Consider the following 25,528-nt stretch of genomic DNA (forward strand, 5'->3'; position numbering starts at 1 on the left):
TCCAAACAAAATCATTGGTAATCCCCTTGAAATCAGTAGAACATCTATTGCTTTCAATGAACATGCCAGGACTTATTCACTCCAACCTATAGAGGCCAGGGTCCAAAACATACTTTATTACATCAAAATTAGCCAATAGGGTCATAAAGGTTTTAAAGGTTTTTCTAACCCAAGCAAAATTTTAAAACCCCTTTGAATCAAAGGAACATTTTAGTTGCTCTATGAACTACACTCATGTAGACAATAAGAAATATGTGGTCTTTCCATTACTCAAAGGGGTTGTCTAGAATTTGGCCAAAAATAGCACCACACCTGTCCGTAGGATGTGTAACTCTCCATTGATGTAAATGGGGATGGGCAGCAATACCACATACAACCCATGGACAGGTATGGAGCTGTTTTTGGAAAAAAGCATAATTTTTTCTAAAATCTGGCAACCTATAAACAAATGGTAAAATTTTTAAATCTCATGATTAATGAATCAATGTTTTTATGTACAGGTGGCCATAAAGGTTATTGATAAGAAAAAAGCCAAGAAGGACACTTATGTAACCAAGAACTTGCGTCGGGAGGGTCAGATCCAACAGATGATTCGGCACCCCAACATTACTCAGCTGCTGGATATCCTGGAGACGGAGAACAGTTATTATTTGGTTATGGAGCTGTGCTGTGGAGGAAACCTCATGCATAAAATTTACGAGAAAAAAAGACTGGAAGAGCATGAAGCAAGAAAATACATCCGGCAACTGATTCAAGCTGTTGAACATCTGCACCGTGCTGGAGTTGTCCACAGGTGACTACAATATTTGCTGAGTTTCAAGTTATATTTATATATTCCCAATAGTAAGACACAGACTGGTTGCTAATACACTGCCAAACAACCACAGCCTTATATATGAGGTTATCAGGCAGTGCATCCCTAGCAACCAATCTATATTAGGTATTTGGATTAAAGGGGTTGTACAGGTTTAGAAAATGTGGCTTTATAACAAAGACATTCCCACACCTGTCCAGGGGTTATTTGTGGTATTGCAAATCAGCCCCATTTATCCATTCAATTCCCAGTATTAGCTATTTTCGGAAGTCCTATAGCAGTGAAATGAGAGGATGATGCCTGTGCACGGTGTGCTCTCCCTTCACAGTGGGGCTCCATTCTTAAGATAGGAGCAAGTCCTTTAGGTGGCACCCTTACCTATCAGACCTATCGATATGCTATACATTTCCAGTGGGAGAATACCTTAAAGCTGGCTATACACATTAGATATACAGTATGGCTGCTGAACTGGCCAATTTCAGGAAGTTTGGCTGACCATCTTATGTGTATGGGGCCTTCTGACTTCCCCAATGACGGATGTTGGGGGAGATAACTATTAGGCATGTTTGAGTTGAATGCCTGAACATTTTGTTCTCGGGGGCGATAAGCACCTTTGGAAGCAACTTTCTCCCCAATCACTTCATATGTATGCTTGGCCAAACAGAGTATGCATATGTTTGGGAGGATAGGGACAGATATCTGTCGCCTGACTGAATGTTCGGCCAACAGTGCAGGGCCTGCATCAGGGAAGTACTGCAGTAGGGGTCTTTACAACAGAGCAGTCCCTTAGACTTGTGGTAACTCTTTTGCCTGCAATACAGAAGGTCTGGGGTTCAAGTCCTATCAAGACCTGCAGAAAACATTTTTTTTACTATATTATTTTCAGTGCTTGGTAAACAGGGTAAATAAAAGTGGCACAATTCCCCACCCCCCCACCCCCCCCTTCATTTAACTGATAATAAAAGTTGATAGAAGTTAAAATCTTACTTATGTGTATGGCAAAATGGCCTCATGCAAAGAAAAAGCTATGGCTGTTATGTCTATGAATGCGAGAAGGGACGGTCGGGGGCACATGGTTTGCCTGTATGGGGCCCTGAAATTCCTGATAGCAGCCCTGATCTTGTGTATGTCCAGCTTTAGACCATGCACAGCCATAGCCCTTAGTGAGAACTGATTGTCACCAAAGTAAGCTTCAAATTGGGTTGTCTTCTGCTGGAGCTTTGGGCCTCGTTATTGTGGATCTACCACAGGATTTTCTGGTACTCTGGTGGGCCAATCTGACTCTGGTGATAGATCTTAATTGTGTCCTTTTACAATATTAAGTAGTTTCCATTGCTTTCCAATTATATTCATTATGGAGCAGGGCGTCTACATTATTTAGGTCATGATTAGCTAGGACTTGAAGGTCAGAAGATTTGCATGGCAATCACCGGAGGACTGACACTCTGTTTACTCTGCATTAAAGCTCAGATCTATTTAAAGACGACTCAAAAGGCAGATAATTGCTCCAAGATTAGATATGTTTCTCTTCAGTTGCAACGATAAAAGGAGATCGCTCTCAGAAAACAGGCCATTTATTTACGACAGCAGTACTGAAATGGCACAGGACAATTTTAGATGTCGGAAACGTTTGCAGAATTCTCTGAATGAATGAGTCACCCCTATTGTTAGCAGAAAGATCACAACTTTGTGTGAAGTTTCAATTATTCATAAATTTCTGCTGGCAAGAATGCATGAAAGACAGGAGATATTAATACAATGGGAGAGCAGTCACGACCAGACAAGGATTTACCTGGCTCCTTTGTGCAAGGGGTGAAGTTATAAATAGGATCGCGGAGAATGGGCTTTGTGAAATAATATTCTGGGGGACGGGAACTGCTCCGCTCATTCTGAATGCGCATCTGAGTTCTCATACACCTAGAAAGGAAAGTTCACGGACCTCAATTTGCTGAGTCGAATGAGGAATTGTATTGTTATTAAATCACTCTAAATGAGAATCATCGGGAAATACAAGTCCATGAGATTGACAAGTCCTCTTGTGCTAAAAATTCCATAGAAGCGTTTCTTAAAGGAACACTTCAGGTAAAACTGCATGGTCTGAGAGGGCGGGGAATGACACAGGAACTTGCAGAACACCAAATAGAGAATATGTGTCATGGACCGCCCCTTCAGGCCCGTCACAATGTACTAGTTTTACCCTGAGTGTTCCTTCAAAGGGGTGTTCCCATTTCGGCCAATGATGGCATATTGCTGCGATGAGGTCAATGTCCGATAGGTGCAGATCCCACCATTATAACCTGCTCCCATCTCCAGAACAGACCCCCCCAAAGTGAAGGTGCAAGCGCGGCCATCCTCCATTCACCACTACGGGAGTTTAGAAAATGAATCCACGGTTTGTTCTCCTTCACTTTGAGCACCTCGTTCTGGAGATAGGAGCGGGTCCTAGAGATGGGTCCAGCACCTATCTGACATTTATGGCATATCCCAGTAATATGCCATCGTTAGCTCAAATGCTCCAAACCCTTTAAACATATGTTTTATAAAAAAAAAAACTGGATAACAAGAATATGGAGACTATTACAGTTCCTCTAAGGGGCAATTGCCCATCATTTTCTTGAAGAATCAGTTCCATTCACCTGAATGGGGTTTGCAGAAATCCGTATGCTTGCCTCCCCATTCCAAAAAATGGAACTGATTTTCAGGTGAGAAAAATTCTGCTACAAAATCTATAGCATGTGAGTGCACCCTTATTGTCAGAAAACCTGGTAGAAAACGGTGTCAGGATCCCTGCTTGCTGTCAGAGAAAACATTCTTGTTTACCTCTGGATGCTGAAAACATGCACAGATCTACCCCTTCTCACAGATGGCTACAATTGCATCTGTTCTAAGGCTACTTTCACACTTGCGGCAGAGTGATCCGACAAGCAGTTCCATCGCCGGAACAGCCTGCCGGATCAGGCAATCTACATGCAACCGGACAGCATTTGTAGATGGATCCGGATCCGTCTCACAAATGCATTACAAGAACGGATCCGTCTCACAAATGCATTGCAAGAACGGATCCGTCTGTCTGTTTGTCATACGGACAAACTAGTCCGTTTCGATTTTTTTTCGATTTTTTTCCGGTCTGCGCATTTTGAATGCCGGATCCGGCACTAATACATTCCTATGGAAAAAAATGGCGGATTGCTCTCTATTCAGAACGCATGGGGATAAAACTGATCAGTTCTTTTCTGGTATAGAGCCCCTAGGACGGAACTCAGTGCCGGAAAAGAAAAACGCAAGTGTGAAAGTACCCTAAGCTAAGCAGCCTGCATTTCAGACTGATACATTTGACCTGCATTCATACATTGTAGCAACGACTAAGGCTACTTTCACACTGGCGTTCGGTGCGGATCCGTCCCCATTGACTTACATTGTAAGTCTAGACGGATCCGTTAGGCTCAGTTTCGTCAGGCGGACACCAAAACACTGCAAGCAGCGTTTTGGTGTCAGCATCCAGAGCGGAATGGAGGCTGAACGGAGGCAAACTGATGCATTCTGAACGGATCCTTATCCATTCAGAATGCATTGGGGCTGAACTGATCAGTTTTGGGCCGCTTGTGAGATCCCTGAAAAACGGATCTCACAAGCGGACCCAGAAATGGCAGTGTGAAAGTAGCCTTAATAAAAACAGAAATTCTTGTACCAAAGCAACGTATGAAATAAATGCAGACGTAAATACATGGCCGGGAAGAAAAATGAAAAGCGTTGACTGCGTATAGCTAGAGGACCTTTTCATTTTAGCAAGGAGGCTTGTAAGCCTCATGCGCGTGACCGTCTGCAGTCCATGGGCAGCATCACATATAATAGTAACTGACAAATGCAATCTTTTCTGTGCAATTACTGTCTGATTGCTGACGCTTCTCCTCTGCAGTGTGAGCCATAGATAAGCGTTTTTCACGTTTCACTCTGTGACATGCATTACACAGGGTGGGTAGCAATATGAGACCTTATTCTTGGGTTGACTGTGCAAATACCACCATAGAATTGCTAAAACCAGGACTCCATGACAAAAATAAAAGAGGAACCCCTCCTGATGCTGCTTCATACCACCAGACTCTCTCTCCTGTGCTTGTGCTCCCTGCACCAGCATGGTCTGAACTTACCCTCTTTCTTCATCTTGTGATGCCCATGCCGATTTACAGAACCTATGGTTTAAGTGGTTAAAAGGCCAAATTTAGCTGGGGCCCTCACTACTAGACCGGATACACCCTTGAAACATAGCTGACCTCAACTGACTGCATCATAGTGATTTATAATACAGTCAGTTCCTATCTGATTATGGGTCTATTGTACTGTACTCTTATTATCAGTGAAGTACAATAGACCCTCGGTCAGATAGGAACTGACTGTATAAATCACTGTGATGCAGTCAGTTGGGGTCAGGGGATGCGGCCGACACACGGGGTGTGTTTCCCGGACAGAGCACTGTTGTGTAAGGGTACTTTCACACTTGCGTTAAACTTTTCCGGCACTGAGTTCCATCCTAGCGGCTCAGTACCGGAAAAGAACTGATCAGTTTTATCCTAATGCATTCTGAATGGAGAGAAATCTGTTCAGGATGCATCAGGATGTCTTCAGTTCTGTCTTTTTGACTTTTCAGGACGGAGAAAATACTGCAGCATGCTGCCGTTTTATCTCCGTCCAAAATTCCGGAACACTTGCCGGAATGCCGGATCTGGCACTAATTTACATTGAAATGTATTACTGCCGGATCCGGCATTAAAAATACCGCACTATCGGATCGTCCTTCCGGTCTGTGCATGCTCAGACCTTTAAAAATGTGGGAAAAAAAAAATAGAAACGGATCCGTTTGTCCGTATGACAAATAGACAGACGGATCCAGTCTTGCAATGCATTTGTAAGGAGACGCATCCGCACCCGGATCCGTCTACAAATGCTATCCGTTTGCATGCAGATTGCCGGATCACTCTGCCGCAAGTGTGAAAGTAGCCTAAATCAGGCCTTATTCTGTTTTGCTTGAGTCAACCATAAATTGCATTTTGCTGACGGGTTAGCAAAGCACTGGCAATAAAATTGAAATCTTCCAAGTGATTTCAATAATAAGGTTATGTTAGATATACAATCTCATGATGGTTTGATCTAGTCTAGTACTATTAATGCCTTCTTAGTTAATAGAGGGGGACCCCCAATTTGGAACCTCCATCAATCATCCTGGCATCTTTTTCTCTAGAGGACCTAGCCTATTTGCACATTCTTTAAACACTCTATTGATTCAAAGGCCACCATGTAATACTTCATCTCCCCTGTGGTGGTGCTACAGGGTAATTGCACACTCACTGCTACATTGATAAACTACAGCTGATCACTACGATCAGTCGATCCAAGGCCGACAACCCCTTTCATATATCCAACATTCCGAGAAAATTGGCACTAAAACAAAAAAAAGTTTATTATATCTTAGGACACATATAACAAAATGAAAATAAAATCTCCTACGTTTCGCATGCACACTTAACCATAGCTATGAAACGTGTAGGATGTTGTATTTAAATTTTGTTATATGTGTCCTAAAATACAGTACATTTGGAATTTTAGCGAAGTGCTGATTCCCAAGAATTTGGGATGTACCTGAAGTTTCGAGCACCGCAGTATAAAACTCATGGTTTTGGGCGAGCTGATTGTTCTGCTTTTTATAACCCCTCAGTACTTTTTCTGCTGGGTAACTGGTCTGGCCTTCCTGATAATAGCTAGCAATTTCTCCCATGACCTAGAGAAACCTTTCTGCCATGATAATCTGACATTAGCTCCTGCAGAATTGCTGCTTCTCCGTAACACACTCAGTAATTGTTGTCTTTCCCGCAGAGACTTGAAGATTGAAAATCTGTTACTGGATGAGAACAACAACATCAAGCTTATCGGTATGTAAATTCTTTAATGAGCCTCCCATTAACATTGTATTCCTCCGTTTACTCTTGATCTGCCCAAGCAGAGATTACATGTTGTCTCAATGGAGTCTCTGTGCTTCCATTGTATTCCGCTTCCTTTTCCTCCCTCTCCTGCCAAACCTCGCTGCTGACTGTGCACTTAGTTGTCTGTGAAGTTTGGCGCCCCATCATTAATTCTTTCGATGGAGGCTGTGAGTGACACATTAGCACATAGGATTTTTCTTTTCCTGAAATTGTGGAATTTTGGTTCATTAAATGAGCTGAAGAAATCCATTATACTGTAAAATTTCTTCCATTTCTTTAGAAAGTATGATAATCCAGCACAGAGTACTTACTAGTGGGTTTTATTAGTAATCTGGAACCTATCAAGTGATTGATGCTGGATTATATGTATATGCAGGAATGGGAAAATTCCAGGAACCAGGTCGCTATTGAGGCCAGAAATATGCTACTGGTGTCCAATGTTTTTGAGAGTGTTTTTTTATGAATATCTATGGAAGTCCTTATTACTTAACTACAAACTATATCAGGGATGGCCAACCTGCGGCTCTCCAGCTGTTGCAAAACTACAACTCCCAGCATGCAAAGACTGCCTACAACTATCAGCCTACGGCAGGGCATGGTGGGAATTGTAGTTTTACAACAGCTGGAGAGCCTCAGGTTGGCCAGCCCTGAACTATATGGTCTCAGTGGCTACTGAAGACTACAGAATTGTGTCCACTCCTGTGATATGTTTAATTGGTACAAGACATTCCTGCAAAAATATTATTTTTCTGGTACTATTTTAAATTTTTTTTACTTTTTTGAGGGGATTCTCTGGACTTGCAGACATAGATATGTGCAACAATTGGGGAATAAACATTTATAATTTGTACAGTAGAGATGCAGAACAATAAATAGCCGTATCCAAAACCTTCTCTCCCACCTCAGACATTGATGGTATCTCATTAGGATATGCCACCAATATCAGATAGGTGCGGGTCCCACTTCTGGGACCTGCTGATATCTCCAGAACTGGCTCCCGAAGTGAAGGAGAGTGCAATGCACAAGAGCAGCCACCTTCCATTCACCTCTATGCAAGTTCTGAAAATAAACAAGCGATGGCTAGGCAAATACAGGCAGTCCCATGGCATTGAATGGACGGGTGGTCATGCATACTTGGAGCTCTCTATTTTGTGCGCACTAGCTTGGCTATTTTAAGAACTTACATAGCATTGAATGGACAGCAACCGCTAATGGAAAGCACCCTAACCTATTTGACATTGATGATATATCCTTGCAGTATGCCATCAATGTATGAGATGAGCCAAACCCTTTAAGCTGGCCATATACTAGGGATTTCAGACTGCTGTTTTCCGAATGAGTTGTTGTGAGTGGTTGGTCTGTGAAGTCAATGCCATGTTGGTCATCTTGGAAGTCATTTTAGAATGCCATGTGGCAAATCAAGATTAATCTCTACCAGAAACTGAGACCTGGTCTTGGCCTCCATGCAGATCATTCATTCAGCATTAACAATAGTTTATGTATATTTTTAGATTTTGGATTGAGCAACTGTGCTGGAATCCTGGGTTATACAGACCCTTTCAGTACACAGTGTGGAAGTCCTGCCTATGCTGCTCCAGAACTCTTGGCAAGGAAGAAATATGGGCCCAAGGTGGACGTCTGGTCTATGTAAGTATTTTTAGTTTTGTGTAGATTGATGTAGATCATTTCATGAAGCAGTATGACTTGTGGTCCAAATATAACTTTTGTTTCTAATTTATTAGACGACCTTTGCAATAAATATTGGTCCTACTAGTCTTATTTATTCAGAGAGAATGCAGAGAGATCCGGCAGGCTGTTCCCTGATGGATCCCTAGCGCTAGTGTGAAACTGAGTAAATTGTGTAGCCAGATAGTTTAGGACATTAAATTCTATCTCCTAGGATGTATCCAGACTAGGAGAGTAACAACTAACTATGTAACCCCCTCCAAGTTTACCACCATCAGGGGGTTCAAGCAATAGAATGGTTTTGATTATTAGGGTCTTTAGTCTGTCCCTTACAGGTGCACACCAAATTTCTGTCTATCTTGCTATTATCCACAGTAGTCCATACTGCTCATATCTGAGGCTTCTATACTGTTGAATGAAGTGTTCATCTCTGACTCCATATGTTGAAAAATGTATCACACCATCCTAAAAGTTAAAACTTGGACTTGTTTTTGTTGGTCAATGCATATTATAGATATATGGTAATCTTTAATCACAAATGTCTTATGTTGGGCATGCAAAATTTTTGAATGTGGCAGCATTGAGCAAATATTGTAGCATTGGTGGTAAATCGTTGGATCTATGGTGCCTACTAGTGTTAAGCAAAGCACGCTTCGGATCATAGATCTGAAGTCATTTTGTTCAAAACTTCATTTCGTTGCTGTACAGAGACCCATCTCCGTACAGCATTCAAATGTATGGGCTTTGCGGAGGTGAAATTAGTTATGTCTGAAGTCTTGCGAGACGTTGTCGAATAACTTCGAACTTCGGTTATTCAATTGGAAAACCATTCTAAAACTGGGATCCAAAGTCTGCTTCGGTACCAACTGGTTCCTTTGGTATGGAAGCCGACTTCGGATTACAGTTTTAAAATGGTTTTCAAGTTGAATAATTAAATGCCAAAGTTCTTCACTGAAGTCTCGCCAGACTTCGGACTTAGTGACTTCTGCAAAGCTCATACACTTCAGATCTATGATACGAAACGCGCTTCGCTCAACACTAGCGCCTACCTTAAATGGTGTTCTGCTGTCCTGGGAAATAATAGGTAGACATGCCATGCAATATTTACCATCTTTGACTCTCCCTTCACACTTGTATTGGAATGTAGACAAATAGACTTTTGCCAGGGCCGTTGACCTTTTGTTTGTAGAGATGTTCTTCACCAAAAGTAAGCTTTCCTTGACCACATGCAAAGCGTGATGATGGCAATGAGCAACCCAGCTGTCCAGCTTCAGCCACCCTCAAATGCCAACAAACAGTGACATGAAATGTCTGTTTTGCTTTAACTAATTGTAGTCTGATGTTTGATGAGAGAACAAACAGAGCAGGAGGCACACATGGCCACCAAATGGGGAAGAGTATGCCATGACTGCTGACGCCAGGCAATTAGACAATAGTTTACAATGTCATTGTCTTTGTAGATGGTTCAACCTTCCAGCTTTTCTGGATTAGGGAAAAATAAGAAAAAATGTGTTAATCATGGGAAAACATAAGCTGTCTTTTAAAATAAAGGAGGTCTTCTCAAGCTTTAGATTTCATGATTTGGCCTGTAATGTAACAAGAGACTTATATATGCAAATTAGCCCTTTCCAAAAAACTGAGGAGAAGGTTGAGCCTCTGGTGCTACAAGCTGGAAGGTTGCTATCCGTCAATGTTAAACCTTTTAGGCCTCAAAAGGGTTTTTCGAGCCTTTCTTACTGATGACCTATTGGATTTGTGTATCTAGTTATCATTTCAACCAGGTTCCAACCTATTTGTTCACTATTTTTGTTTTTCAAGTGGAGTTAACATGTACGCCATGCTGACTGGCACGCTGCCATTTACCGTGGAGCCCTTTAGCTTGCGAGCTCTGTATCAGAAGATGGTAGACAAAGCCATGAATCCGTTGCCCTCCCACATCTCTCCTGGTAAGTAGTTCCGCACCTCAGGGGCCATTCATAAGCTAGGGCCGTGGAGTACTCACATGTTGCTCCACACTTTCTGTGACTAAAGGTTTCTTGTTTCTCAGGCCAATTTCAAGAGCACTTTCTATAATGTCTTTATTACTGCAAGAAGGGAAAATTAGCCTGCCTGAAATCTCAGTATTTTGTGTGAAAACACTTGCAGTGCCTGTTTTTAAAGTTGCTAGATTGTGAGCCTAGCCCCTCACAATCTAGCAACTTTAAAAACAGGCACTGCAAGTGTTTTCACACAAAATACTGAGATTTCAGGCAGGCTAATTTTCCCTTCTTGCAGTAATAAAGACATGTCTGATGGCTTTTCTGTTGTTGTAAATTTGGTTTTGTAATTTATGCTGAATGGCCAATGGCAGCATAAATGAATATAAATCAAATGTGAAAATAACTATTTTGGGATAAGCTTTTGTAGAACTATTAGATCATAAGTACAGGGTGGGCTATTTATGTGGATACACCTTAATAAAATGGGAATGGTTGGTGATATTAACTTCCTATTTGTGGCACATTAGTATATGTGAGGGGGGAAACTTTTCAAGATGGGTGGTGACCATGGCGGCCATTTTGAAGTCAGCCATTTTGAATCCAACTTTTGTTTTTTCAATAGTAGGAGGGTCATGTGACACATCAAACTTATTGGGAATTTCACAAGAAAAACAATGGTGTGCTTGGTTTTAACGTAACTTTATTCTTTCATGAGTTATTTACAAGTTTCTGACCACTTATAAAATGTGTTCAATGTGCTGCCCATTGTGTTGGATTGTCAATGCAACCCTCTTCTCACACTCTTCACACACTGATAGCAACACCGTAGGAGAAATGCCAGCACAGGCTTCCAGTATCCGTAGTTTCAGGTGCTGCACATCTCGTATCTTCACAGCATAGACGATTGCCTTCAGATGATACGAGATGTTCAGCACCTGAAACTACGGATACTGGAAGCCTGTGCTAGCATTTCTCCTGCGGTGTTGCTATCAGTGTGTGAAGAGTGGGAGAAGAGGGTTGCATTGACAATCCAACACAATGGGCAGCACATTGAACACATTTTATAAGTGGTCAGAAACTTGTAAATAACTCATGAAAGAATAAAGTTACGTTAAAACCAAGCACACCATTGTTTTTCTTGTGAAATTCCCAATAAGTTTGATGTGTCACATGACCCTCTTCCTATTGAAAAAACAAAAGTTGGATTTAAAATGGCCGACTTCAAAATGGCCGCCATGGTCACCACTCATCTTGAAAAGTTTCCCCCCTCACATATACTAATGTGCCACAAACAGGAAGTTAATATCACCAACCATTCCCATTTTATTAAGGTGTATCCATATAAATGGCCCACCCTGTAGTATTACATGTAGCCATTCAATTGTATGGTTGTCCAATTAATACATCAGTAGATCAAGTGGACTAGAGTGAGAGCATCTGCTGTTCTGAGTGAGGGATCCCGACCTGGCATACATATACCCTAATATGGATTATTGATATGAGACAACGGCTTTGATTACAGTCTCTCTTTAACTAATTGAACTACTCTAGTCATTTTAAAGGGACTAAACCTTGTATAAAGCCTATGAAAGTGCAGACAGTACCATTCACACATACATTTGTCAATGATCCATGTAAAAATGTTAGAGATAGAAGATGGGATTCTTCTGGTTGTCTTGAAAAACACTACAGACAGCCATCACTTTTTTGATAGTTAGGGTTCTGACCTCTGGGACCCCCACTGATCCTGAGAATAATAGTGCATGAGCACCCATTGAGCAAGGTGTCCTCTTCTACACTAAACAAAAATATAAATGCAACACTTTCGGTTTTGCTCCCATTTTGCATGAGCTGAACTGACTGGTTTTCTGCCCCCCCCCCCCCCCTTCTCCCCCAATAAGGCAATACTGCGCACATTATAGAGTGGCCTTTTATTGTGGGCCGTCTAAGGCACACCTGTGCAATATTCATGCTGTCTAATCAGCACCTTGATATGCCACACCTGTGAGGTGGGATGGATTATCTGGGCATAGGAGAAGTGCTCACTAACACAGATTTAGACAGATTTGTGAACAATATTTGAGAGTAATGGGTCTTTTGTGTATGTAGAAAATGTATCAGATCTTTGAGTTCAGCTCATGCAAAATGGGAGCAAAACCGAAAGTGTTGCGTTTATATTTTTGTTCAGTGTAATTGAAGAGAACACAGAACTGAATTAGCACTGAAAGAGGATGGACCTCCTCTGATCATAAAGTGTTGGCATAGCCATATACCATCATTAAAGTAATGTGAGAAGTCATTATACTATGGGTAGTAGGATTCCACAAGTAGTTTTTATCAAATTTATTTTTTCAGCTGCTATTAATTTCCTCCGGTCTCTACTGGAACCAGATCCATTGAAAAGACCGAACATCCAGCAAGCATTGGCAAATCGATGGCTAAATGACAGCTACCATGGAAAAGGAGCTCACACATATCCAAACAGGTAGACCCAACAAACCAGTCGTTTGATTTAATATAACTCTATTCATCCCTATGGCAATGCAGAAGAAACAAAGAGTACAGCACTATGCTATCTCAGGCTTTCCTGTAGTTTTTAATGGAGCGGCAATGCATAGGCTTGACCACCACACCATTCGTATGAAGGGGCATTCACATTGGTGTCTAATATTTAGCATGGCGTTCATACAGAATTGTGTAACCTGGAACTCTTTGAGCAGTAAAATTCACAGGGCTCTTGAAGCTGAATTTCATTGGCCAACAAAGATACCTGTGATCTTTGACATCTCTTCATATTTGTATGGACTTTAAACTCTTTGTATGTCTGGCTTACAATAAAACTCTGGATTTTAGAGCCTAACCTTGGAGTATAAACATCAACATGGTGGTGGACTGGGTGTGGAGGGAATTAAAAAAAAAATCCTGTAAAACCCCTTTAAGCCGTCAGGGTTCCTTATGAGACTGCTACTTCGGCAGCCCCTATAGCAACACAAATGTCTTGCACTATCTTTAAAGATATGACCTCTCCAAATGTAAGCGCACCCTTCCCTACTGTGAAATCTAACAGCTCCTGTGTCTTGTGACAATAGATAAAATCTCCACCATTGAAGCGCACCTGTTATCAGTAGGTCGGGTAAATTCATTTACATACAAACAAAGCTGGGACAATTAGCAGTTGCTAATGCTCATCACCTACAGAGGTTGCATCAAGCACAGCATGGTAACCCTATGTGTAATAGAAGCTCTTGATGGTGATAGGGGCAAGTCTGCTACTCCTTTAATTGCTGCATAAACGGGATTAGCATGGGTCCTTATTGCCTCATAGACTTTTTCTAGAGCAAGCAATGTTTTATGATGCTGAGGTTTATTGAACACTCAAGATCCTTCCATTGCCATTTGTATGTCAATTAAAGCCACTCTCTGGTTCAAGAAAAAAAAAAAAATGGCGAAGGAACAGAACACTTCCATGGTGTTCTCCTTCTTATCTTTTCTGTTATAGATCAGCCGTTTCCCAGGCTCTTCTTCTGCCGTCCAAGATGGTTGCACTGCTTCTCAGACTTCCTTATGCATACTTCACATTTGGTAGACCAGGCCACTTCTTGCTGCCTCTCCGATTGGCCAGCACTGTTCACACGAGTCGTGCTGGCCAATCCAAAAGCAAGGCTAGCCTAGCAGGATGTGTTTTGGACAGTGTAAATTAGGTAGTCTGAGAAGCGGTGTGGCCATCTTGGATGGCAGAGGAGGAGCCTGGGAATCGGAGGATCTGCACCTAAAAAGCTAAAAAGGAGGCCACCGTGTAAGTGTTCTGTTCCTTCCCCAGTTGATGTCAATTTGTTTTTTTGAAATGGAGCAACATCAACATAATTTTATTTTTATAAGGAGCATGCTCCTCTGTAGGATGTAAAGAGCATTTCCAGCAAGACAGCACCAGTAAACATCGACCTCATTTTCCATCGCCCTCATTGGTGAAGTGGTTAAAGGGAATCTGTCTCTAGATTTGGTGCCGAAACAGTCAGTTGTGACAGGGGCATCTTTAGAAAGCTAAACACCAGGCCAGGACATTTAGCTGATTTAGTGCCTCTTGTAAGGTGTATAGACATTGTAAGAAAACCCATTTATGAGAAGAGGATTGCATTAACAAGGATTTTATGAACTTAGATGGATATGTTCTTTAGGCCTGTATTAGACCTTGCTATAGTCGAGCAGGTCATTGCTAACAAGCGACTCCAGCATGGAGAAGTGTTGCATATCACACCGTTTGTATTGGTCAGGAAAACATCTGCTTTTTAAGGAGATTATTAGTTTAGACTATGTTCACATCTGCGGTTTTGTCTCCGGCAGTCTGTTCCGGTGAAGGAACAGAATGCTGGATTTTACCATATCCAGTACAGCCGAATACCACCGCACTTCCAGATCCCCATTCACCGGAGGTGATCGGTCGCTTACCGGCATATGTGCCAGCTTTCGGCCGGACAAAAAAATACTGCATATAGCATTTTTTGTCCGGCCAAAGGCCGGCATGTGCACGGGTTACAGTGGATTCTGGCAGTCTGTTCCCTGTTGGACTTCTGGAATTAAGGACACAGATGTGAACCCAGCCATAATGAGGGAGCAATAGATCACGAGAAGCTGTCTGAAGGCCTTGAGACAGTAAACAAGAATACATCATCATTACCCCTCCAGTCTGCGGTTGAAAACAAGTTTACTTTAGACAATTATCACATAAAAGTCCCTTTAATTATTTAATGGTCACGTGACTACCAGGTTCACAAGGATCACATCTTATCTGTCCTTACATATGTGACCTCTGGAAGGAACCACTGCCTGAATGCACTGGGGCCTTGAGTTAAAAATCTCCTAGGGCATCATCTAGATGGGTGATCTCTCTTGGTAATTGATTACATTGCACAATTAAATCTGTCACCTCCAAAATCAGTTCCAAACGAAGCATATCGCCATGTAGGGTAGGGGCCCCAAAACATAACCATACTTTCTTGTGAAAATCCTGTCCTCCCATTGCGAGAAATGTTTCTTTTTATCTTCATGCAAATAAGGTTTTCGGTGCACCATGGACAGGGGTGCCCTGTTCGGTGCGCCTGGTCTCCCCTGCATCATACCTACCAGCTCTGAATTCTCAGGCACGGTCAATTAATCAAGAGTAGAAGGTGCTGGGCGGAATTAAGGCAGAGCGGTGGTGCGCCAAACAACGTGGCCATTCCCGCGGTGCATTGAAGACCTTATTTGCACCATCACTATGTCTGTATTCTAGGTGTCAGCTACAAGTGTAATGACTCAGAAGGTAAAGAAGCAGATTGGCTTATTTTAAGGATATATTTACATGTGCTGGTTTTGAGATTTTGATGTGATATTGACAGAGTTTTGGTGTCAGTAAGCCAGACTTCCGACTCCATTTTTCCACACTTTGACCCCAGCTCCGACTCCTTTGCTCTTGTATAAGAATTAGTAATAAACCTACTGTAGTAAAAATCATGGTAACATCAGGATTTTCAGTGTTTTCATGACCACCATGTAATATTCTTATTTTAAAGCTATGATTGGTACATTTCTACCGATTCCACCCAAAACTGACTCTGCAGGTATTCCAGTAAAAACCATAATAAGGACTGCAACATGTGAACCCAGGCTAGCATACAAATCCGAAAACATTCACATTTATCAACAGAAATTGCTTCGCACATTTATTCTTGGGACATCCGCTAATGTCCAATGTCTCTCTGACCTCCAGGATCCATCTTGAAGACTTGAGTCAGAGCGTGATCCGTCACATGTCGGAGAAACTTGGTTATAAGCACAGTGATGTCATCAACGTCATCCTCTCCAACCGCGCATGTCATACCCTTGCTGTTTACTTCCTGCTCAACCGGAAGCTGGAACACTACCTAATCACTATGAGGGTATGCTTAACTTGCCTTCTGGCTAGGGTGGGCATGGGATTTCATGGCGGCTGATGTAAAAGCCATGATTATCAGGATGGCGCGGCTCTGTTATCTGCTTCAGAATGTGCAGCGCTCTGTAATTAATATCTGTTCTTTCTCATGCTAGAAACCTGACATTAATGACAACATTTGCCACAAGAACCAGATGCATCCATTAGAAAAATACAAGTCGAATAAGAACTCCTACGAGGTGAGCTCCAGAATCAACTTCTCATCCATAGCATGCAAAGCAAATCACAGTAAAGTATTTAAAGGTGCAGAATTTATCATATATCCGCCATTCGCACTCATATTGGCACTGCCTCAAGGGAATAAAAGGACCTTATTGCCTAGAGCAACCAATCAGCATTCTGCTTCCATTGTAGAAACTACATTGAAAAAATTAAACAAGATTTCTGATTGGTTGATCTGCAGCTCCCAGTTCCTTGTTTTAGAAATTGCTTTGTTTTAAAGGGGTGGTCATACCCTAGACAAGTCCCTTTTAGAAAGCAGCCAATCTGCTGATCAGCTGGGTCTGGTGAGACCCCGTGACTGGAAAAAATGGGAATAAATAGCCAAGTAGTATTGCATAGAGTCATATAATACATAGCCACATGGAATCTTGCTCTATATTAAATGGATTTTTCAGGGTCCTGATATGGATGAGCTATCCTCACGATAGGTCATCAATATCTGATCGATGGGGGTCAGACACCCGTATCCCCGCTGATCCGCTGTTCCCCGCAGCCTCCAGGGCTGTAACTAGTACTTGGAATGGAACAGGAAGGACAGCTTGCCATGGCCGTGCTGGAGTTCCCATTCACATTAGTGGGAGCTGCACTGCAGTACCCAGCATGGCCACTACATTTTGAACGGAGCTGTGCTTCCTGTTCCATTCAAGAGCTAGTTGATCGGCGAGGGGGCGGGTTGACGAACCCCCACCGATCAGATATTAATGACCTATTTCTGAGCATAGGTCATCAATATAAGGAGCCTATTTCTTTAAACTCCCTTTACTCTAGTTAATAAAATGGGGTCCAAAGTGGGGGTAATGCATTTAACCCTGTCAGTTAGATTCTAATAATAGTTGATTGCCGATGACAATGTATTAGATGTTTATGGCTCAGCCAAATGCACATGTTATTTCAGTAGTGGGAAGGGTAGATCAGTGTATACAAGACACCCCGGGGCGCCGCTCGTTTCCAAGGGTAACGAATATCAAGATGACTGTATTTCCAGCTATATTGGACTATGGTCTGCCAGGACTCATAGATGAGATTATTGGTGGAAACTAAAGTGTTTTTGGCCGAAATCTTCTAAGATGAGGATAAATACTCCCACTTTGTAGAAAATATGAAATGCAATTTTTACAATGATTGATTATGCAGCCAACATAAAAATTACCGCCAGAAGGGTATGAGGCATGTCTCGGTTCATGCCTCACATTCGAGGACAATAAAGTAGAATATTTTTGTAGTATGGTATATACAACACCAAGGTAAAAGGAGAATGAAAGGTTTAATGCACAAGGGTTTTGATATATTTGCTACTTCCCGTGATTGTGCAGCGCTGCAGAATATGCAGGCGCTTTATGTAAATATAGGATATTATCATTAGAAGAAAGCAATGCACTTAGACAAACAAAATGACAGGCCGCTATTGTAGAAAGTAAGATGTCAGGATGTACCAGCCCCATGGATTGTGTTGTTCTTCGGGAACAGATAAGGAAACGCCTTTTGTAAAAGTCTAGTATTACAACCACAATTATTTAGAAAGAGTAGAACCCCCAACTAGACGCGGTTCAGTGGTTTCCATGCCGGCTCAGGATGTAATACAATAGTGAAGTGATGACATGTGTCCAGGGGGCTTGCCAGATGGAGCGTGTCTCAGCGATGGTCAGGAGGAGTCACTTCCTGCTCAGTGAGAAAAGGGAGATCGGAAACTCCTCATGCTTTCTACAGGAATGAAAGTGGAGGATGTGCCTGCTTCATGAGATACAAGGAAACTGTACATGTGCTCATGGGGAGGATTAACCCATTGCGGCATGATCATCAACAGAAACACATAGGAAAAGATTGTCATGCAGTTTGATGGAAAATAAAGTTTATATATCATATCATGAAAAGTTCTGCAACTTTCTAATGCAAGAGGTATGAAAAACTAAATCTGGGTTGCTATGGGCAATAAAACCAGTTTTACTTTCATCTTTATAAATTTACCCCAAATTAAATTTGAAGAGGATGTCCGGCTTTGGATAAGCCATAAATATTAGATCGGTGGAGAGGTCTGACTTTCTGCACCCCAGGCAATCAGCTGTTCGAAGGGGCCATGGCATTTGCAAGTGCTGCAGCCTTTTCGATGGCCCTTTTAACCTCTATGCTGTATTATGGTACTGTGTATGTAAAGGCGTAAAAAAATCTGCAATAAGACCCGCACCAACCATGTGCCATCTATAGTACTGGGGTCTTTATATGTGATAGAGGAGCCCTATGGCACCAGGGCCCAGGTGTGACTGCTACCTCTGCCCCCCTTACTGTATGAGGTCTCAAAAAAGCTTGAGTTCTATGGGCTGCTGCCGTTCTAAATTCTACTGTTGTAGACAGTATAGACATTGTCTATTAGGTTTCCTGTGTCATTTGTAAGTAAAGAAATGTCATTTATTGTTTTATGTAAAGTCCCTTTCAACTTCAGATTCAGTGGAATACACAACTAATAGATGAAAAGGCAGGTTTCTAAGAAAGAGACGCAAACATAAAGATTCTTGACATTTCAACACATCATTAGAAGCTGACAGCTGAGTGCAGCAGGACAATGTCAGGTCTCAGTAAAGGAGGAATGGCAGGCAGCTGTCAATCTGAGCAGTGTTACAAGCTTAGTTATGTTAGCACGTACATTAAGACTGCTCCTAAAGAATGCGCCCGTTCAAAAAAAGATCAAATCCTGTTTACAAACTTGTCGTCGATGTAAAATAAAAAGCTATATAAACAATATAAAATAACATAAAACACAGTAAAATATAGATGCCATAGATGTATAATTCTACATACTTACTTTTGTAGTGTTGCATAACTAGGTAGAGTTGTCTTTTGGATCTTTAGGAAAGCTGGGTGACAACTGAAGGACTTTGAAATATTGAAATAATTCCCCACTCCCCCCAAAAAAGGGCTAATAAATATAAAGCATGTTTAATTTTCTAGTCTGTGATGTACAACTATCTGATATTTGCTGTTCTCGCTTATTTTGACGATGGAACATTCTTGCCCCAATTTGCAGGAAAGAAAACCTAAAGATGCAGAAAAGCGAGGAGAACAGCGTTGCAGCCAGAAAAAGATGGAAAAATGTTCTCCATCCCACAGGCAGCCACCATGTGTCATGACACAAGGCCATAACTCCAAGCCTCCCATTAAGGAGAGAAGGTCTTCAAAGTCTGAAAGGGGTAAGGTTTAAAGCCTGCAGCATTTTATCTTTAAAGTGCTAGATTATGGGTTTTCTCCATCTGGAGGACCCAGTACATCAGTGCATTACATGGACAGTCCATTCATTTGAATGGAAATTGCGTAATGCTTCATTTTACCTGTAGGGGTGCTGTAGGAGAATGAAACACAGCTGATCAGTGGGGTCCCATGTTCAAAAGACCCTGTGATCAGTTTATCAGGGACTCTTGTAACAAAAAGACATTTTCCAAAGTGGAAAAATTCTTAAAGGTTTTTTTCTCCAAGCGCTTGAGTCATACTCCCATAGTAGATGTTTGCCTTATTAACTGGATATGCTCAGAACTGTATAGTGCAGTGATGTAGAATTTTCCCCTTATCTCCTATGCAGGTATGGATGTAGCTGCATAATATGTATTCAATGTAAGGTGATCACTTTTGACTGTGACTGGAAGCACCAATAATAAAGATCCCTCTACGTTGTGTTAAATACATTTAGGGATTTGATTTGCTTTTTGACCACCCATTCAATTCCTTGGATACTGTGTGACCTCTTTCCACTGTGTCGTAAATTATATATTGAAGTCAATTCCTATGGGCACTATTGTGCGCCTATTTACAGAAGAGCAAGCCTTAGCAGGAATATTCACCATATGAACGTTAGGTCCAGAGTCAGAGCTCTGTTTTTCAGTTAGAGAGCTCCAAGTTCCTTGCGAACAGCCATTTACAGTATGTACATGCTAAAGGTCTGGCATATCTGTAAAGAATAAATCAAGGCAACTGGACTTACTGTAGATTTCTTGAAAACGTTTCACTCGTTCTTCCAACGAGCTTTCTCAATTCTGAGTTGGAAGAACAAGTGAAACGTTTTCAAGAAATCTACAGTAAGTCCAGTTGTCTTGATTTATTCTTTACAGATATACCATGACCTGGATAAATGAGAACCTTCACAGACATAAAGCTCTGGCAGCCTGTAGCCACCACTAGAGGGAGATTAGGATCTTACAGCATTTATTACTGACTATGGATAATTAGTCTGCAGTAAACTACTGAGCTCCCTCTAGTGGGGATTACGGACACACAGACTATGATAATTTGACTTAATCTCTGTGTATTTGCTTTGGAGCTCTGTATCATAAAAACAGATTGCTATAAAGATATATTATAAAAATAATCAACAGAGAATGCTGGCCCAAATTGGTGGACATTCATTTTAAACATAAATCTCTGTCATTATAATCCACTTATTTTGCTTTTAATTAGCTCTGATACCAAAACACATTTTCTATTGAAAAAAAAATGGAATGAATTTAATTCCAAAATTTTATATTGCACAATAAAGTTAATTTACTGTATAAAACGTATAATTATAGAATTGGAGATATGAATATGAAACTGATACGTGGGCGAGTTTCTATAAACAGTTTCATGTAATTAAGCAATTATACATTGGTTGGACATAATTTTCATAGACTAATGGCTCAGTGGCCCTTTAAAAACTCTGTTTCCTAAGCAACACCCACACTAATTCTAAGCTGAGGGCCTTTTTGCATTGCATGTTATTTCTATTGGTATGAAGGATTTAGTTATGGAGGATATAGATGGAAGGAATGGCATTAGTGATCAGGCCTCCAACACTTAGGAGAGACACTGAAGAGAAGCTGAAGGGTTAAAAAGTGGCCACCACTCTACAGTATTCACAATGTGGTTGATTCTTCCAAACAATTTATATTTTTACAATTATACCTATTACACTTTCCTCATTACTCATCTTGGAGGAAACGCTTGTTTGAGAACATCTACATCTTGAACTTACGTCTAGCTATTAGTCATGTAAGAACATTGCAGAGTGAAACAATTGACATTCTCTTCCTTTTTGCAGAATCCATCACCAGGTTAAGCCCCTTCCATGAAGTTCGATTTAACAAGACGGCCTGCGTCACCTCCTGTTCTTTAGAATATTTGGAATTACAGAGTCCAGATCCAAGAACGCCTAAGATCATGAGACGTCAAGACTCCCACTCACAAGAAACTGTGAACATGAACATGGGCGTTCGCATGAGGGAACCCCACCTGAACGTTGTACGTTCCTTTGAGTCTGTGAACAGAGAAGACCAAATAGAATTGTCTCCATCACACCAGTATCGAGTCATAGATTCCCCGATTTCCTTCTCCCCCCGTCATTCCAGTGAAAGAACTCTCTCCCCAATCTTTCAGTTTGACAACACAACACCTGTGAAGGCTCATTCCACCCTTTCATCTTTCACATATGAGGACAAAAGTAGCCCATCTAGCTCTGAATCCATGTCTCCAACTTCTCCCCATTCCCCATCATGTAACAATAACATTTCTGGCAACTTGGGAAGTCCAAACTGTGTTAGGAGCCGAGGTCGATTTCCTATGATGGGCATTGGACAGATGTTGAGAAAGAGGAGTCAGGTTACCTCACCTAAACCTGAAAACTCTTTGGAATCCCGAATGCCAGCCTTGCAACAGATGAGCCCAGGTTATTCCAATTTCAACTCCTCCGATATGAATGGTTTTTGCTGATTGGCCATGTTTTCCAGAACTGTGGTTTATTTCAGGGCTCAAACCCCTATTGTAGAAAGAGGAGGAGAACTTGATTATATTTGTAAATGTGAATTTTGTAATATTCCTCACTGTATCAAGAGCTTTTGTATGTGTTTTATTTTATGCATTGCTAAATTCATCACTTCTGTGAATTGCACCTCTGCATTAGTGATGCCAGTGAAATTCCAAGAGCTCTGTCTGGTACAGTACAAAATAGTCAATTTTTATGGGAAAAAATTCCAGAAACATTACTAAAGGACGTTTCTTTGGACATACAGAGGTGCTGAGTTCTGCTGTAACTAATCTTTTTGAAATAAACAATACTGGGGTCTATTGACGTTACCTACTACGGACAAAACCTGATTTCTAAGCTGTTAATTTACTGCACTGACCTTGATGCACTTGGGAACGCTAAGGAACTGGAACTACTTACATTGCAAATGGCTTTTGTGAACATTAAGGATTTTTCTCATTGCACATCAAAGTGTTATGATGTTAATATTTGACACTGTGCCACCGTTTTCCTCAAGGTCATTGTATTAGGTCATTTTGTCTTGACTTTTTTCCTCATTAAATTTTTTTTTTACAAAACTTTAAGCTGTTCTGTAAAGACTGATGAAAGCAAAGTTTGATATTGTTTTTGGTACGATGGTTGATTCAGAACTCATTTAGACTTTTTAGGCTTAGGATTGTGTCATGTGGGCATCAGGAAACTATGTAACAACTTGATTTCAGACAATTTTATTATATTATTTTTGCCTTGGTGCAGTTTAAGTGGTTACTGCACTCAAAACAAAGTCGCATGAGTTAAGAGTGTTACTTATGTTATATGTCTGGCAATCACCATACAGTTTGGGTCACCAAGAAGTCTCCAAAGTAGGTCCTTTCCTAATTATAATGTGACTGTTTGATTCAGATAGTAATATAAAAAAAAATAATCAAATTTATTGTGCTGTGGCAAATCAGGAGTAAAAATTCTGTATTTGTACTTGAATTATTTTTGTCATAGATTGACAAGACTTGCCAACATCTGGTCTGTTAAAGGGATTGTTCACCCTTAGGGACCTTTTCTGCAGGACCCCCAGCACGGCCATACGCACAGTAGAAATCATACTTACCTGATCCCTACCGCTGTGTTCCAGCTTCCCTGGGTTCTGAAGGTCTCTGTCTCCTCACGTCAGCCTCCAGTTTGACATAGATCACAACGCTGTTGCAGCCAATGACTGACCTCAGTAGTGATGTGTCACCCATGTGTTATGTTACTGGGTCACATGATGCATGGATGACACGTCACTGCTGGGTCAGTCATTGGCTGCAGCGGCCAAGTAACCCTTTTCAAACCGGTGTGGAGACCCGAGACCTGCAACACCTGAGGGGGAGCGATGGAGCTAGAACCCAGTGGCAAGGATCATGTAAGTATGGTTCCCACCGACCAAACTGGGTGGTCTGCAGAAAAGGTCCCCAGGGTTGAACAACCCCTTTAAGGCCACCATACACATTATTATTACCATACACATTAATTTATCGTTGTTCAAAACTTGCCAATTTTGAAGGGGGTATTCCCCGTTCAGCACTTGATCCATTTGATGATAAGCGGATCAGAAAGTATCCCCGTGCTGGAACCCTCCAGCAATAAGCTGTAATCTGTGGGGAACCTGGCAGTAAGAGCTGTGTTACACCAACAGATTATCTAACCAATTTCTGTCCAATCAAACCAATAGTTGGTGTGTATTACAAAAGATCTGATTGTGTAAACGGCCATCTGACCAATGATTGGTGAGAAAATCTGCTAGATAATCTGTTAGTGTAATATAGCCCTAAGTGTTAAATTTCCCTGCAGCGCCACCACCAGGATATGTGAGCATTACATAATGCCTATTCAAATCAATGAGTAGTCTGTGTTAATGCAGGACAGGACAGGTCATCCAGAGCAAGAGATACTGTATGTAGCCACTGTTGCCATGGTCTGTGGATCCTGGACAGAGGACCCCCCTACATTAACTCAGAATTCCTCAATATGGGGTATGACAGTGAGTGATTTTTCCAAATTAGACAACCCTATAGAGAACTGACTGCCTTGCTTTGAACATATCAGTGACCGAGAGTGGAGGTAGCCATTAAAGTGCTGAAAAATATCTACTGTATCTTCACTCTCTCCTTGAAGTGAAGCAACTATCCACAGGTTCAGTCCATTAAACTCATGTTACTTGTGATTGTGAAGAAGGCCCGGTACTGAGAAGTTTTGTAGGATCTTTTTAAAAAAAAAATTCATTTGGATCCTTTAAAGATAAACAAAATATATCCCTATGGAATTTTTGTTTTACAAAAAATACCACCTACTCAACATTTTTGGAATGAGTTTACTTATAGTGAAGGAACAAAGAACTTAAAAAGCCCTTTATGTGTCCGCTTACATTGCCACAGCCCAGTGAGAATGAATACTAAGGCATGCCTTTGTATATCTGTCTTTCAGACAACTGTATTGATCTGGCAATTTAGCCAGATCAAAGGGCTTCTTTCTCATTCTGTTTGTTAACCATTGGGAGATGGTAATTTTATGTTCTCATTTTTCCAAGACCTTAAGCATAGTAAATAATGTTTAGGCCAAACTTCGGCAAGTCTGTTTTAATTGTTCCCAAATTTTAATTTTATACCCATTAAATGATTAGAAGTTAACTATGGGGGTCAAAGAAGACTGCATGCCATATACTACTGTTACTACCACCTCTACTACTACTACTGCTTCATCAGCTGCATTGTTATTGCTCTGTGGAATTGCTGTTGCATGTCTCACGTTATCAGTTTGTGTATAAGGGACCATACACATTACTTTCAAATTGGCCGAACCTGATGGTTTTGGCCAGACTGACTAACCCTCTAATCTGTATGGGTTGGCAGGTGTCTTGGAAAAGAAGGATCACCATGTTGTATTTCAGCATGCCCAGTTCATTGTTCTCACAGGAGAAATCCCACCACAGCAGGTTATTCCCTCTTCCAATGGAGAATACGTGCACCCTTAGCACATGATGAGATGAGATCTCCAAAAGTATATTTAAAGGAATTTTTGATTCCCCCCCATTTGATGAGCCATAGTTTACATTTGGCTTAAGATTTAAGGGTATTTTTTTTTTCTTGA

General features: G+C 41.3%; 1 protein-coding gene across 2 annotated transcripts in view; it reads left to right on the forward strand.

Moving 5' to 3' along the window:
- HUNK (hormonally up-regulated Neu-associated kinase) overlaps positions 1-23,301 on the forward strand; it is a 218,842-nt gene extending 195,541 nt beyond the window's left edge. For both annotated transcript variants that reach the window (XM_040423190.1, XM_040423189.1), the window contains 9 exons: positions 501-793; positions 6,683-6,738; positions 8,301-8,436; positions 10,294-10,421; positions 12,810-12,939; positions 16,201-16,369; positions 16,518-16,601; positions 19,664-19,826; positions 21,704-23,301. In XM_040423190.1, the coding sequence (XP_040279124.1) occupies positions 501-793; positions 6,683-6,738; positions 8,301-8,436; positions 10,294-10,421; positions 12,810-12,939; positions 16,201-16,369; positions 16,518-16,601; positions 19,664-19,826; positions 21,704-22,371 (1,827 nt within the window). In that variant the 3' untranslated portion in view covers positions 22,372-23,301. The remainder of the gene's footprint in view (positions 1-500; positions 794-6,682; positions 6,739-8,300; positions 8,437-10,293; positions 10,422-12,809; positions 12,940-16,200; positions 16,370-16,517; positions 16,602-19,663; positions 19,827-21,703) is intronic.
- Positions 23,302-25,528: the final 2,227 nt, after the last annotated feature.

This window comes from Bufo bufo, chromosome 3 (genome assembly GCF_905171765.1).
Source record: "Bufo bufo chromosome 3, aBufBuf1.1, whole genome shotgun sequence".
NCBI classification, from domain to species: Eukaryota; Metazoa; Chordata; class Amphibia; order Anura; family Bufonidae; genus Bufo; species Bufo bufo.